Source organism: Pleurodeles waltl, chromosome 10 (genome assembly GCF_031143425.1).
Source record: "Pleurodeles waltl isolate 20211129_DDA chromosome 10, aPleWal1.hap1.20221129, whole genome shotgun sequence".
In the NCBI taxonomy this organism is placed as follows: domain Eukaryota; kingdom Metazoa; phylum Chordata; class Amphibia; order Caudata; family Salamandridae; genus Pleurodeles; species Pleurodeles waltl.
The window spans coordinates 158,505,922-158,519,511 of record NC_090449.1 but is presented as its reverse complement, the minus strand read 5'-3'; the positions used below and the strand labels follow the sequence as shown (position 1 = coordinate 158,519,511).

Below are 13,590 nucleotides of genomic sequence, written 5' to 3'. Positions count from 1 at the left end.
GTTCCAGGTCGCAACGCAAGAAATCACAATTTTAGCAATTTCTTATTTGTGGTCTGCGAATGCCTTTCATGCATTGCAGACCACTGTTTTGCACTCGCAAACGGGCGAATTTACCGATTCGCACCGTTTGCGAGTGCAAAACTTTTTCATACATCTGGCCCATTGTTTGTTCTCAAGACCAGCAAATATATCCTGTTCCAGTAACATACCTAAACATTATTGAACATGTTATGTTCGGATGTGTATTAAAGGCATTCGTTTTCTGCCACGTCAGTGTCTACCTGAAAATACCCCACCGTAATGTGATGTGTCTGCAAATGTTTTAAACAGCAATGTGGAATAGAAAAGTTGCAATACATGTGATTTTCTCCAGGCGGTACGGCATTTCACAGTAAGAAAGTATAGTGTGTAAAAGCACATCTACTATAATGTTTACCACCAATAGAGACCTTAGCGATACAGAATCTGCTGGAGTTTCACCTAGAGGAAAACTGCCTGTTATGATATAACTAACTTTGCTAAGAATTACAAAATCGTAACAAGTTATAATGCAACAAGGGTGTAGAACATAATCTTTGACTCACCTGTTGAGGAGCTGCAGCTCGTGGTCTTGGGCCGGCGCCAGGAGATGCCCGCACCGAGGCCGATCCATTCTGTGGAGAGCGAACTGGGCTGGGGGGCTGGGATGGAGCTGGGGAAGTGGTCGCTGCCATGTGCTGCTGGAGGGCCATTGCTTGTACTGTCATCTGTCGGGCCTATCAAACAAGTGGTAAAAGGCTATTTCAATATAAAGCACACTTACACTATCCCTGAGACCCAGACTTTCAATCAGTTCTATTCACAATTTATTTCATATTTTCATGCTCTACAAAAGGGATTTGTCTTGTAGGTACAGAAACCCTCTGATGAACAAGTTACTTAACTTTGATTATGCTTTATCTGATAGAGACTCTATGTAGCCACAGATTCCTTACCTTAGAATAGTACCTAGGTGCAGACTGGATCAGAACATTTTCAAGCAGTACCCCTGCGCTCCGACAGGTGGCGTAATTTGGACCCTTATCATCGTCTGCGCTGAAAGTGGCGTGAGAGGTGTCTAGATAGGCACCGTACTCACATGCTGACGTTAGTTTCTTTTCAACTTTCATGCCGAAAGGTCAGAGCCCTGAAGAATGTTGGCATACTGGTGTGTATTGCTAAGGCCCTCAGAAGAGTGACAGTACTGAATTAGTTCTCAGAGCTGGGAGGGTCAGTAAAGTATCTTCGGCTAGAAAGAGTCTCTACCAGATGAAGCATCATTGATGGTAAGTAACTTATTCATCTGATAGAGACTTCTAGCCACGGATTCCTTACCTTAGTACAAAGACTCAAGCAATAACTCCCTTGAGGTGCATCTGCAAAATGGATTAAACCAAAAAGTCCTGCAGGACTTAACGGGCAAAAAGCCCATCACGACAGACCTCCCCATCCAGACAGTAATGCTTTTTGAATGAGTGCAACAACACCCACGTGGCTACCTAACAGATGTCCTGGACCCAGGGACTCCACAAGCTAACGTGTGGTTGCAGCCTTGGCTCTGAGGGAATGAGCACGCAAACCCTCAGATCTTAATGCAGAGCACTATGTACAGTGTGATGGTCCATTTCTACACTGTCGTTCTCTTTCTTACAAAGAGTTGATTGTCCACCCTGAACCCTTGAGTGCAATCAAGGTAAAACAACATTTTTTCTGGGTCCAGACAGAGGAGTCTCTCCTCTTCTTTAGAAGGGTGAGGTGGAGGAAAGAAGGTAGGCAAGGTGATGTTTTGGAATATGTGAAAGGGTGTCACAACCTTTGGAAGGAAGGAGGCATGGGTCCTAAGAACCGGGGCCATATGTGTCTTGCATTTTTGCGGTCACAAATGGCCCGATCGGGCTGTTTGCGACCTCAAAAATGCATTTTAGTATGTATGAATTCCAATTTGCAATTCAGTAACATGTTACCGAATCGCAATTTGGAATTCCGAATATATACCGATTCAGTATTAGGAAGGGACATGTCAAGGACGTCCCTTCGTAATACGGAATCGCAGCAGTATGTAGGAATGTTTTGTCAAAAAATTCAGTTTACTACTTACTTCAAGTAGGTGGCAACCCATTTGCAAACTGTAGGAGGTCTCCAAGGGACCCCGTCCGATTGTGAATGCATGTGAAAACTTTTTTTAAAAGCACGCAGTGGTCCCACAGAAAACGGGCTGCTTTTTTTAAAAAAAGATTGCTTTATTCAAGTGTAGTCACAGACATGGTAGTCTGCTGAGCCCAGCAGGCCACCATCCTGTGATTTTAGCATTTTCTAATGGGTCGCAAATTGTGACCTACCTCATGAATAATAATGAGTTAGGTCAATTTGCGAGCCATTAGGAAACACTAAATGAAACTCATGGAGTTTCATATAATCAAATAGCGATTACCGAATTGCGATTCACAGAGAATCACAATTAGGTAATCCTCATTCGAAATAATGATACATCTGTCCCCAGTTTGTCTGGGTAAAAGGCAGTGTAAGAAGGGTGCAGAGTGACCTTCCTGACCCTCCTGGCCGATGTTATCGCCACTAGAAAAGCCATCTTGATAGTAAGTGAAGTGGGCAGTTGTGTAGGACCTCAAAGGACACACACATGAGAAAGGTGAGGACCAGGTTAGGATCCCACTAGGGCATGATGAATGGTCTTAGAGGAAACATATGCAGTAGACCTTTCAGGAACCTAGTCACAACAGGTGACTTAAACAAAGAAGGTTGGTCTGGCAATCACAGGAATGCCGAAATGGCAGACAGATAAGATTTAACCGTGCCCAGAGCAGAGCCCTGCTGGGCCAGAGAAAGAAAAAAACAGTAAAACGTGGGGTAAGGGTGTAGGAAGAGTGTCAATGTTTCTGGATGCACATCATGCCACAATTTTGTCCCAAAAGCAGGTGTCACTGGAAGGGCGCCTGGTCACCAGAATAACGTCACAGACTTTGGAGGGAAGGTCAAAAGCTGACAACTATTGCCACACAGTCTCCATGTACGAAGGCGGAGAGTTTGGGTGCAGAACCCTCCCCTGTTGCTTTGAAAGAAGATTCTCCCGAAGGAGCAGCCTGATCGAAGAACCATTGATCTTGCTCAGAAGCTCGGGACAGCAGACTCTCTGCACCCAATCCAGAGGCATAAGAATGACTTGAACCCGGTCGTTCCTGATTTACTTGAGAATTGTGGGCAGGACTGGTATTGGAGAAAAGCCATACAGGAGGCTGGAGCTCCACTCGAGACTAAAAGTGTCTCTGAGTGACAGGCGCCTTAGAAACTGTTCAATGACAAACAGATCTAACCAAGGTTCTTCCTACTCTTGAAACAGACCTTCCACCACCTCAAGGTGGAGACGGAATTCGTGATCGACAGCTGTTTGTCTGCCCTGAGGTTCAGGGAGCCCGCTAAGCATTAAACCACAAGGGAAATGTCTTGACATTCTAGCGATGTACTGAGACACAGGGCCTCTTAACAAAGGGTCCACAACCCCAACTCACCCTGTTTGTATCACATGGCAGTGGTGTTGTCCGCGATCACCTGTACCAGCCTTTCCTGAATCGAAGGAAAGAAGCCTTTCAATACCAATCGGATTGCCCAAATCTTCTATAGGTTGATGAGGAGTCTAAGACTCTGCCAGTTACCAGAGTCCTCTGATCGCCTCCTCTTCCCCAGGAGTGACATATCTGTCACTAAATTCAGCTCTGGTTGTGGAAGGGAAAGGGGTCTGCTGCCGATCCAATTGCTGTTCATCAGCCACCACTGCAGCTCTTTTGCAGTTCCCTCCTCGATCTGGATCATGTCACATAGATTCCCCTGAGGCTGCTCCCACTGGAACTTCAGATCCCATTGCAGAGCCCTCATATGCCAATGAGCATGTGTCACTAGCAAGATCCAGGAGGCCCTAAGGCCTAACAGCCTCATAGTCTCACTAGAATACAGGATAGAGGCTGAAAAATTGGTATCATAGCCAGAATATTCAGAGCTTGCCGCTTTGGATGATAGGACCAAAACTGCACTGTTTCCAGAACAGCTCCAATGAAAGGGAGTATCTGAGAGGGAGTAGTGTGTGACCAGCATATTCATAGTGAGCCCTAGCTAGTGCAGGAGATGCGCCACAGCCCGGAGATGGGAGACAGTTGCCTGAGGAGAGCCCACCTTCAACAGCCAATCGTCGAGGTAGGGGAAAACTGGAAAGCACAATCTCTGCAAGTGTGCTGCAAGCAATGCCACCACATTGGTGAACACCTGTAGGGTCCTGGTAAGACCAAAAGGTAGCACAGTGAACTGAAGGTGCGCTTGACCTACCATGAACCGCAGGTACCACCGGTGGGCAGGCAAGAGCGAAATGTGGAAATATGAGCCCCGCAAATCCAATGCTACCATGCAGCCTCCTGGGTCCATGGCAGACAAGACCTGAGGTAAGGACAGCATCTTGAACTTCTTTTTCAGGAAGAGGTTGAGAAGGCACAGGTCTAGGATAGGACTAAAGCCTTTGTCCTTTTTGGGCACCGAAAAGTAGCAGGAACAGCAACTGCGAACTACTTCTGATGCTGGCATCTTGTTGATGGCTTCCTAGGCCAAAAGAGCCAACACTTCCTGAGAGCGGTAAGATGGTCCTCAATCAGCCGGTCTTAAGTTTGTGGCATGGGTGGAGGGTTTTCCAGAAAGGGGATGGAGTTGCCACTCTTATCAACTTGTTTGATGTTACGGACTTCCAGTGGAGTAGGTGATGGTGAAGCCTGCCCCTCACTGGGTGCCCATGCTGGTATAAAGGCAAACTAAAGGTGTTTGGAGACTGTGGGGGTGATTCTGACCCCGGCGGTCCTTGACCAGGCTGGCGGTGCCCCGCAGGGCATTCTGACCGCGGCGGTTTGGCCGCGGTCAGAAGAGGAAAACCGGCGGTCTCCCGCCGGTTTTCCGCTGCCCTCCTGAATCCTCCATGGCGGCGCAGCGAGCTGCGCCGCCATGGGGATTCAGACACCCCATACCGCCATCCTGTTCCTGGCAGTTCGCCCGCCAGGAACAGGATGGCGGTATGGGGTGTTGTGGGGCCCCTGGGGGCCCCTGCAGTGCCCATGCCAATGGCATGGGCACTGCAGGGGCCCCCGTAAGAGGGCCCCACAAAGAATTTCACTGTCTGCATTGCAGACAGTGAAATTCGCGACGGGTGCAACTGCACCCGTCGCACCTTCCCACTCCGCCGGCTCCATTCGGAGCCGGCTTCCTCGTGGGAAGGGTGTTTCCCACTGGGCTGGCGGGCGGCCTTTTGGCGGTCGCCCGCCAGCCCAGTGGGAAACCCAGAATAACCGCAGCGGTCTTCTGACCGCGGTGCGGTATTCTGGAGGGGGGAACTCTGGCGGGCGGCCTCCGCCGCCCGCCAGAGTTAGAATGACCCCCTGTGTCTGCTGGGGCGTGGTGGACTGCCCTGACCTCTGGCTTGTGGGCCCACGTGGTTTGGGGCAACTGTGTACACTATAAGCTGGGAAGCCTGAAGGTCTTTGTAGCTCGAAAAGGAGGCAGCTGGTAGTCCCTACCATAGCGACAGGAGGGGGGGAAAGGCAGATTGGGATTGGCGAGGGGGCACAGACAGACCTAATGAGCTGGCTGTAGCAGTGCTGTCCTTTAAGTGCTCCAGCGCTGAGTCTGCCTTCTCACCAAGGATAGAGCCATCAACGGGCTTGCCCATGAGTAAATGTTGAACATCCCCTGAAAAGCCAGTGCTTCTCAGCCATAAGTGGTGTCTAAGTTCCAAAGACAATGCAGTCACTTTGCCCGAGGAGTCGGTCATCCAGTCTAGGCGTGGGTGGTAAACTTTGCTCCGCCAACGGAGTTCACAAAGTTTTTGGCACTCCGCTTGAAGCGCGGAGTTCAGCAAAAACTCAGGGCTCCACCACATGGCGGAGTTTACTGGCACCCACCAAGTCCCATATAATGCTAATGATGTATTTGATGCACTTAAGATATGACAAGTGTCACATGATGTTTGTGTCATTGCTGGGGGTCATTCCTCTAATGGGAAATAGTAGCTTGTTACCTGGGTTCGGGACAGTACAGTGACTACTCCGCTGGCGAATACAACTACTACTGACATCTGGTGAAATTAAAACACCATCAATAAAAAGGGCACCTGTCCATGACTTTATAAATGTGCTCCACAAGGGTCTATTTAGAATTTTTTAGGTCCGGCTCATGATGAGTATCCATCTTCTTATGTGCCTGCGGATAGGGTCAGTAAGTGAGGTGGTGGAGTGGATGCATCCCCGACAGCAGCAAGGGCCAGGATAGGTGAGCCGGACAGTGCCGGATAATTATCAGCTTAGCCCCAAATGCTTCTAATCTTAGCGTGCGATGCTCTTACGGATACAGCCCTCATCAGACCGGATTCAGCATCACTCTGCCAGCCTCCATTTTAAACAGACTTAGCGAGGCATCATAACCTGACTGGGTGCAGGGGATCAGTTTAATGGTATAGACTTAGGCTGCAGATCTGTAATTGTATAGCTACCATATGCTGCATGGTGACAGCAATACATAAATATGAGCAGTGGGAGGTGAGGGTCCCGCACACCAGTCTGCAGCAAAGCCACAGACAAAGTTTTGAGGTGTCTCACACTACTAGCATTCCCAAGCAGATGGGGCTCAGTGCAGCAGTTTTTTTGTTGTTTTGGAGTTTTTTGGGCAGTCTTGTGCCGTAGAGATCAGGGTAGAGCGCGAGTGGTATCAGCTCTGGCAGGCAGCTGGTAATGCAGCGTGCGCTCACAGCAGTTGTGTGCACCAGACTCAGAAAAAAAGCATGCCACTCTTGAGCAGGACATGGAAACGTGTCTTGACAAGAAAGTCCTATGCAGCTGTTTGCCATCTAGTGCAACGTAGAATCAGTGGATTATGCATTGAGGAGGATCTGCCATGAATTCCTGATGTAGGTAGAGTCCAGCAAGAAATTGTTCATTGTGAGTATGTGTCGTGTGCTGTGAAAGAGAACCAGGAAACTGATTTGTTCCTTTTCTTGGTGGTGTCACTGTCTGACTGACCACCATGGTGTGCACTGAAGCAGTTGGAGCCCATAGAACTGTTGTGGTACTCGGACAGGTTGGAGAGCACACAATTTATCCTTACTCTACATGATACCTGGTGGCTGGGGTTGGAGACGGCGCTGGTACTCCTCTGCCTGGTAACTCAGACATACGATTTATTGCTATGGGCTCAGCGCAAGTAATGCGCATCTCTCTCTGTGCATGGTATCGCTGCTTCCCACAAGTGGGCAGTGCTGATGACTGTTCTCTGGGGTGGCGGAGCAATGCTCCACCTGCTTGCTGAACTCCACAGAATTTTTCAGTAACTCCGTGGAATTCTACGAATTCCGTGGAGTGAAACACTACAAACTCCACCTAGGCCTATTCCAGTCCACATCTGAAGGTGAACCTTGCTGCATCTCGCCTGTCAGCAATCACTTTGGAGAGTACGCCTCGGGCCTCCTTCAAGACCATGGGCAGCACTTGCACAACCGAATTCCACACAGTGTGGCTGTCAGAAGATTACCCATTAAATCAAACTTCCACAGGAGCGGATGCCTTTTACCCAACTCCCTCCAACAGATGCGTGCTCAGGCTTTAACTGATTATTTGAACCCTGCATCCTCTAGTGGGAAAGGGGAATGGTAATAGAAAAAGAGAGACTGCCTCCAGATCCAGTTCCAGCCTGTGTTTCCCACTTGAAGACAGGATATTCAGTGTGTGTCTCTGAAAACCCGCACCTTTCTTCTTATTGGGATTTCTTTAAAGGAAGGACCTGCAGTCGTGTGATAAGAGCATAGATAAGTACATTCCTACTACGCATTCAACTGATCAGCCATTCACATTCACCCAATTCTATTGTTACCCTAACCTGGATCTTTTGAGAGACTAGCCTCTCTCTAAGAGAAAAATGTTAACTTAATATCTTCTTTTCTCCAGGAGTCAGAGGTTTCCAAGGTTCTCAGGAGAACAGTTCAAAAGTTCACAAATTACAAACTACTAATGTCTTTTACTGGAAACAAAAACTCTTTCTCCAGGTTCCGTTTTCTCAATCATAGTCTCTAGGAATTAATCTGAACACTGAGGTTTGTCTCTAAGACTGACAAGTTTGCAAAGCAAAGAATTCTTGAATATATAAATACATATATATATTGGCAAGTCTGGAAATCATACAAAAGGATTCCTTACTGCAGTTGCTTGAAGTTCTGTTAAGCCAAAACAAATTCTTCTCAGAAACCCAACAGCCAGTTGTTGGAAGAAGGAAAAAATTCTGCTTCTTCAAAAGGGAAAAAGTAGCTGGTGTGCACACCGTAACAAGAAAAAGAATTACTCAAAACTGGAAGAATTCTCTATGAAAAAAAATGCCTCAGGAACACTGCTCATTCTCCTCAGGATGACAGTTGAAGTACAGGGCTCCCAGAGAGAAACAGCTGGAGGGAAGCTTTAGCACGAGACTATGGAAGAAACACTAGAGCGCTGACCTCACAAGGATTTGCGGTCACCATCTTGAGTGGCAGTTAAACCTGAAGAAGCTAATTATAAGAACAGCCCCTGCAAGAGCCACCGGGAGTGAGGACGCTGCTGCAACCAACGTGGATACAAGGAAAAGGGGAATCTTTTTTGCTGAGGGAAGAACTTAACAACGCTGGCAATAGTTTTCCTGACAGTGGGTGTATCAGCCCAAAAGGTATGCAGTGTTCACAAACCACAGTGCTAGTTTGGGTGAAGAGAACATTCTCTTACTAAACATATCCAGCATTTAGGATCCCCTGTCTAGTGGAGTGGTAGTGAACGTGCTTGGGTTTAGCAAGGAAGTGGAGGCTTGGACCTCCAAGCTCTCCAGGGTGGGAATTTTGCAGGGCTTGCACCAGGCCCCAAGCAGGACATCTGTATGGGCTTCATTGAATGGAAGCAAGGGTTCAAAGGGAGCGACTCTTGGCTGAAGCACCTCTGTCAAGACGCTTGTCTTCACCGCCACTGAAGGCAACTAAAACTCCAGGACCTTAGCCACCCCATGCACCACCACTGTGAAAGAGCCACCCTTTTCTTATACACGGTAGCGGGAGAAACCAGGCTGGCGTCTGGTGAGGTGTCCAAACTACTGCCATCCGGCAGTTCCTCATACCAGTTGTCCTCATGTTCATATATGGGATAGTGGTAACCATAAGGGTCCGCAGACGCCTCCCAACCATAACCCTCTCCAGGCCTCTCAAAAGAAAAATATTCTATCTCAGATTCAGAAGTCATAGTACTGATCGCCCATCAGTCTTTGTGTCGGAGCTGGGTATGACTATGAGGTCTGCTCCACTGTGGAGCATCAGCAGCATCAAGGAAGGTCTTGGCCCCACAGGTGGCGCAGTTTTGGATCTAGCACTGGATTCAAAGGGCCTTATTGGCACTGGGGATGGAATTCCAGTACCGAGGGGCCCAAAGGCACTCCAGAGGTGTCAGGTTGCCCAAATATAAAATACATGGCCTCATAAAACTCCTTAAGTTAGGCAGGTGTCTCTCTGGCTCTGGGAAACTCTGGGAGAAGCACACCCTAACATAGGCTTCATGGAAGAGTGAGGCCTAGAGAGCTGATGCTCTTGCGATTCATCCAAAGACTTGGACCGGCACAGGGAAGTCAAAGACACCTTCAACTTCTTTGACTTCTTCCTCTTGTGGGACTTACTGACGATTTGGAGTGTGACGTTGACTTTCGAAAGCGACTCTGCAAGTGGTCTCAGGACCTTCTGTGCACCCGAAATCATGAGATTTGCAGCGTTGTCTGACCTCGGGCAGTGAGGAGCTTTAGGGAAAGTTCCCCCAGTGGCTTCATGGCGCTGCAGTCCTTGTAGAAATCAAAGTCCTGATACAAGCACCAAAGGCAGACCAGATGAGGGTTTATCACAGACATCTGCCTGTAAGAGGCACCACATTTATTTAAAGCCCATTGGCTTTTTAGGGAAAATCCTTAACACACCAGGAGATGAAATCTCAAAAAAGACTTCAACAAAAATCAAGAGAAAAGTCAGTCAAAATGGCCTGGGTTAGCTCTCCTAGGATCTGTGCTGACTGATGGAGAAAGTAAAGAACTGACATCAGCATGCTGGTGTGGCACCTATATAGGGACAGTGCACATCACTTCTGGCGCGGACAACGCCGATGTAAAGTCAAACGATGCCACCCTGCATGCAGGGTGTAGGAGGCTGGACTGGCTTGTAGTGAGTACCAAGGGGTACTTGCACCTTGCACCAGGCCCAGTTATCCCTTATTAGTGTATAGGGTGTCTAGCAGCTTAGGCTGATAGATAATGGTAGCTTAGCAGAGCAGCTTAGGCTGAACTAGGAGACGTGTGAAGCTACTACAGTACCACTTAGTGTCATATGCACAATATCATAAGAAAACACAATACACAGTTATACTAAAAATAAAGGTACTTTATTTTTATGACAATATGCCAAAGTATCTTAGAGTGTACCCTCAGTGAGAGGATAGGAAATATACACAAGATATATATACACAATAGCAAAAATATGCAGTATAGTCTTAGAAAATAGTGCAAACAATGTATAGTTACAATAGGATGCAATGGGGAAACATAGGGATAGGGGCAACACAAACCATATACTCCAAAAGTGGAATGCGAACCACGAATGGACCCCAAACCTATGTGACCTTGTAGAGGGTCGCTGGGACTATTAGAAAATAGTGAGAGTTAGAAAAATAACCCTCCCCAAGACCCTGAAAAGTGAGTGCAAAGTGCACTAAAGTTCCCCTAAGGACAAAGTAGTCGTGTTAGAGGAATAATGCAAGAAAGACATAAACCAGCAATGCAACAACTGTGGATTTCCAATCTAGGGTACCTGTGGAACAAGGGGACCAAGTCCAAAAGTCACAAGCAAGTCGGAGATGGGCAGATGCCCAGGAAATGCCAGCTGCGGGTGCAAAGAAGCTTCTACTGGACAGAAGAAGCTGAGGTTTCTGCAGGAACGAAAAGGGCTAGAGACTTCCCCTTTGGTGGACGGATCCCTCTCGCCTTGGAGAGTCGTGCAGAAGTGTTTTCCCGCCGGAAGGACGCCAACAAGCCTTGCTAGTCGCAAATCGTGCGTTTGGCGTTTTTGGACACTGCTGGGGTCCAGGAGGGACCAGGAGGTCGCAAATTGGACCTGAAGAGAGAGGGGACGTCGAGCAAGACAAAGAGCCCTCACTGAAGCAGGTAGCACCCGGAGAAGTGCCAGAAACAGGCACTACGAGGATGCGTGAAACGGTGCTCGCCGAAGTTGCACAAAGGAGTCCCACGTCGCCGGAGACCAACTTAGAAAGTCGTGCAATGCAGGTTAGAGTGCCGTGGACCCAGGCTTGGCTGTGCACAAAGGATTTCCGCCGGAAGTGCACAGGGGCCGGAGTAGCTGCAAAGTCGCGGTTCCCAGCAATGCAGCCCAGCGAGGTGAGGCAAGGACTTACCTCCACCAAACTTGGGCTGAAGAGTCACTGGACTGTGGGGGTCACTTGGACAGAGTCGCTGGATTCGAGGGACCTCGCTCGTCGTGCTGAGAGGAGACCCAAGGGACCGGTGATGCAGCTTTTTGGTGCCTGCAGTTGCAGGGGGAAGATTCCGTCGACCCACGGGAGATTTCTTCGGAGCTTCTGGTGCAGAGAGGAGGCAGGCTACCCCCACAGCATGCACAAGCAGGAAAACAGTCGAGAAGGCGGCAGGATCAGCGTTACAGAGTTGCAGTAGTCGTCTTTGCTACTATGTTGCAGGTTTGCAGGCTTCCAGCGCGGTCAGCGGTCGTTTCCTTATCAGAAGGTGAAGAGAGAGATGCAGAGGAACTCGGCTGAGCTCATGCATTCGTTATCTGAAGTTTCCCCAGAGACAGAGACCCTAAATAGCCAGAAAAGAGGGTTTGGCTACCTAGGAGAGAGGATAGGCTAGCAACACCTGAAGGAGCCTATCACAAGGAGTCTCTGACGTCACCTGGTGGCACTGGCCACTCAGAGCAGTCCAGTGTGCCAGCAGCACCTCTGTTTCCAAGATGGCAGAGGTCTGGAGCACACTGGAGGAGCTCTGGACACCTCCCAGGGGAGGTGCAGGTCAGGGGAGTGGTCACTCCCCTTTCCTTTGTCCAGTTTCGCGCCAGAGCAGGGGCTAAGGGGTCCCTGAACCGGTGTAGACTGGCTTATGCAGAATTGGGCACATCTGTGCCCAACAAAGCATTTCCAGAGACTGGGGGAGGCTACTCCTCCCCTGCCTTCACACCATTTTCCAAAGGGAGAGGGTGTCACACCCTCTCTCAGAGGAAGTTCTTTGTTCTGCCATCCTGGGCCAGGCCTGGCTGGACCCCAGGAGGGCAGCTGCCTGTCTGAGGGGGTTGGCAGCAGCAGCAGCTGCAGTGAAACCCCAGGAAGGGCAGTTTGGCAGTACCAGGGTCTGTGCTACAGACCACTGGGATCATGGAATTGTACCAACAATGCCAGGATGGCATAGAGGGGGCAATTCCATGATCATAGACATGTTACATGGCCATATTCGGAGTTACCATTGTGAAGCTACATATAGGTAGTGACCTATATGTAGTGCACGCGTGTAATGGTGTCCCCGCACTCACAAAGTTCAGGGAATTGGCTCTGAACAATGTGGGGGCACCTTGGCTAGTGCCAGGGTGCCCTCACACTAAGTAACTTTGCACCTAACCTTTACCAGGTAAAGGTTAGACATATAGGTGACTTATATGTTACTTAAGTGCAGTGTAAAATGGCTGTGAAATAACGTGGACGTTATTTCACTCAGGCTGCAGTGGCAGGCCTGTGTAAGAATTGTCAGAGCTCTCTATGGGTGGCAAAAGAAATGCTGCAGCCCATAGGGATCTCCTGGAACCCCAATACCCTGGGTACCTTAGTACCATATACTAGGGAATTATAAGGGTGTTCCAGTAAGCCAATGTGAATTGGTAAAATTGGTCACTAGCCTGTTAGTGACAATTTAAAAGTAATGAGAGAGCATAACCACTGAGGTTCTGGTTAGCAGAGCCTCAGTGAGACAGTTAGGCACCACACAGGGAACACATACATGCACACCTATGAGCACTGGGGCCCTGTGTGACAGGGTCCCAGTGACACATACATATAGGCCACAACCTTATGAGCACTGGGGTCCTGACTAGCAGGGCCCCAGTGACACATAACAAACATACTGAAAACATAGGGCCTGATTCTAACTTTGGAGGACGGTGTTAAACCGTCCCAAAAGTGGCGGATATACCACCTACCGTATTACGAGTTCCATAGGATATAATGGACTCGTAATACGGTAGGTGGTATATCCGCCACTTTTGGGACGGTTTAACACCGTCCTCCAAAGTTAGAATCAGGCCCATAGTGTTTTCACTATGAGCACTGGGGCCTAGCCATCAGGATCCCAGTGAGACAGTGAAAACAGTGACAAACATCCTGACATACACTCACAAACAGGCCAAAAGTGGGGGTAACAAGGCTAGAAAGAGGCTACTTTCTCACACAACCCCCCCCCAAACGAAGGACAATAAGG

The 13,590-nt window shown here is 48.8% G+C and overlaps 1 protein-coding gene across 1 annotated transcript in view; it reads right to left on the bottom strand.

Moving 5' to 3' along the window:
• Window positions 1–13,590, bottom strand: part of MYO15A (myosin XVA) — a 761,224-nt gene that overhangs the window by 344,958 nt on the left and 402,676 nt on the right. Inside the window, exon 41 of the mRNA XM_069212299.1 lies at window positions 585–755. Within this exon, the coding sequence (XP_069068400.1) occupies window positions 585–755 (171 nt within the window). The remainder of the gene's footprint in view (window positions 1–584; window positions 756–13,590) is intronic.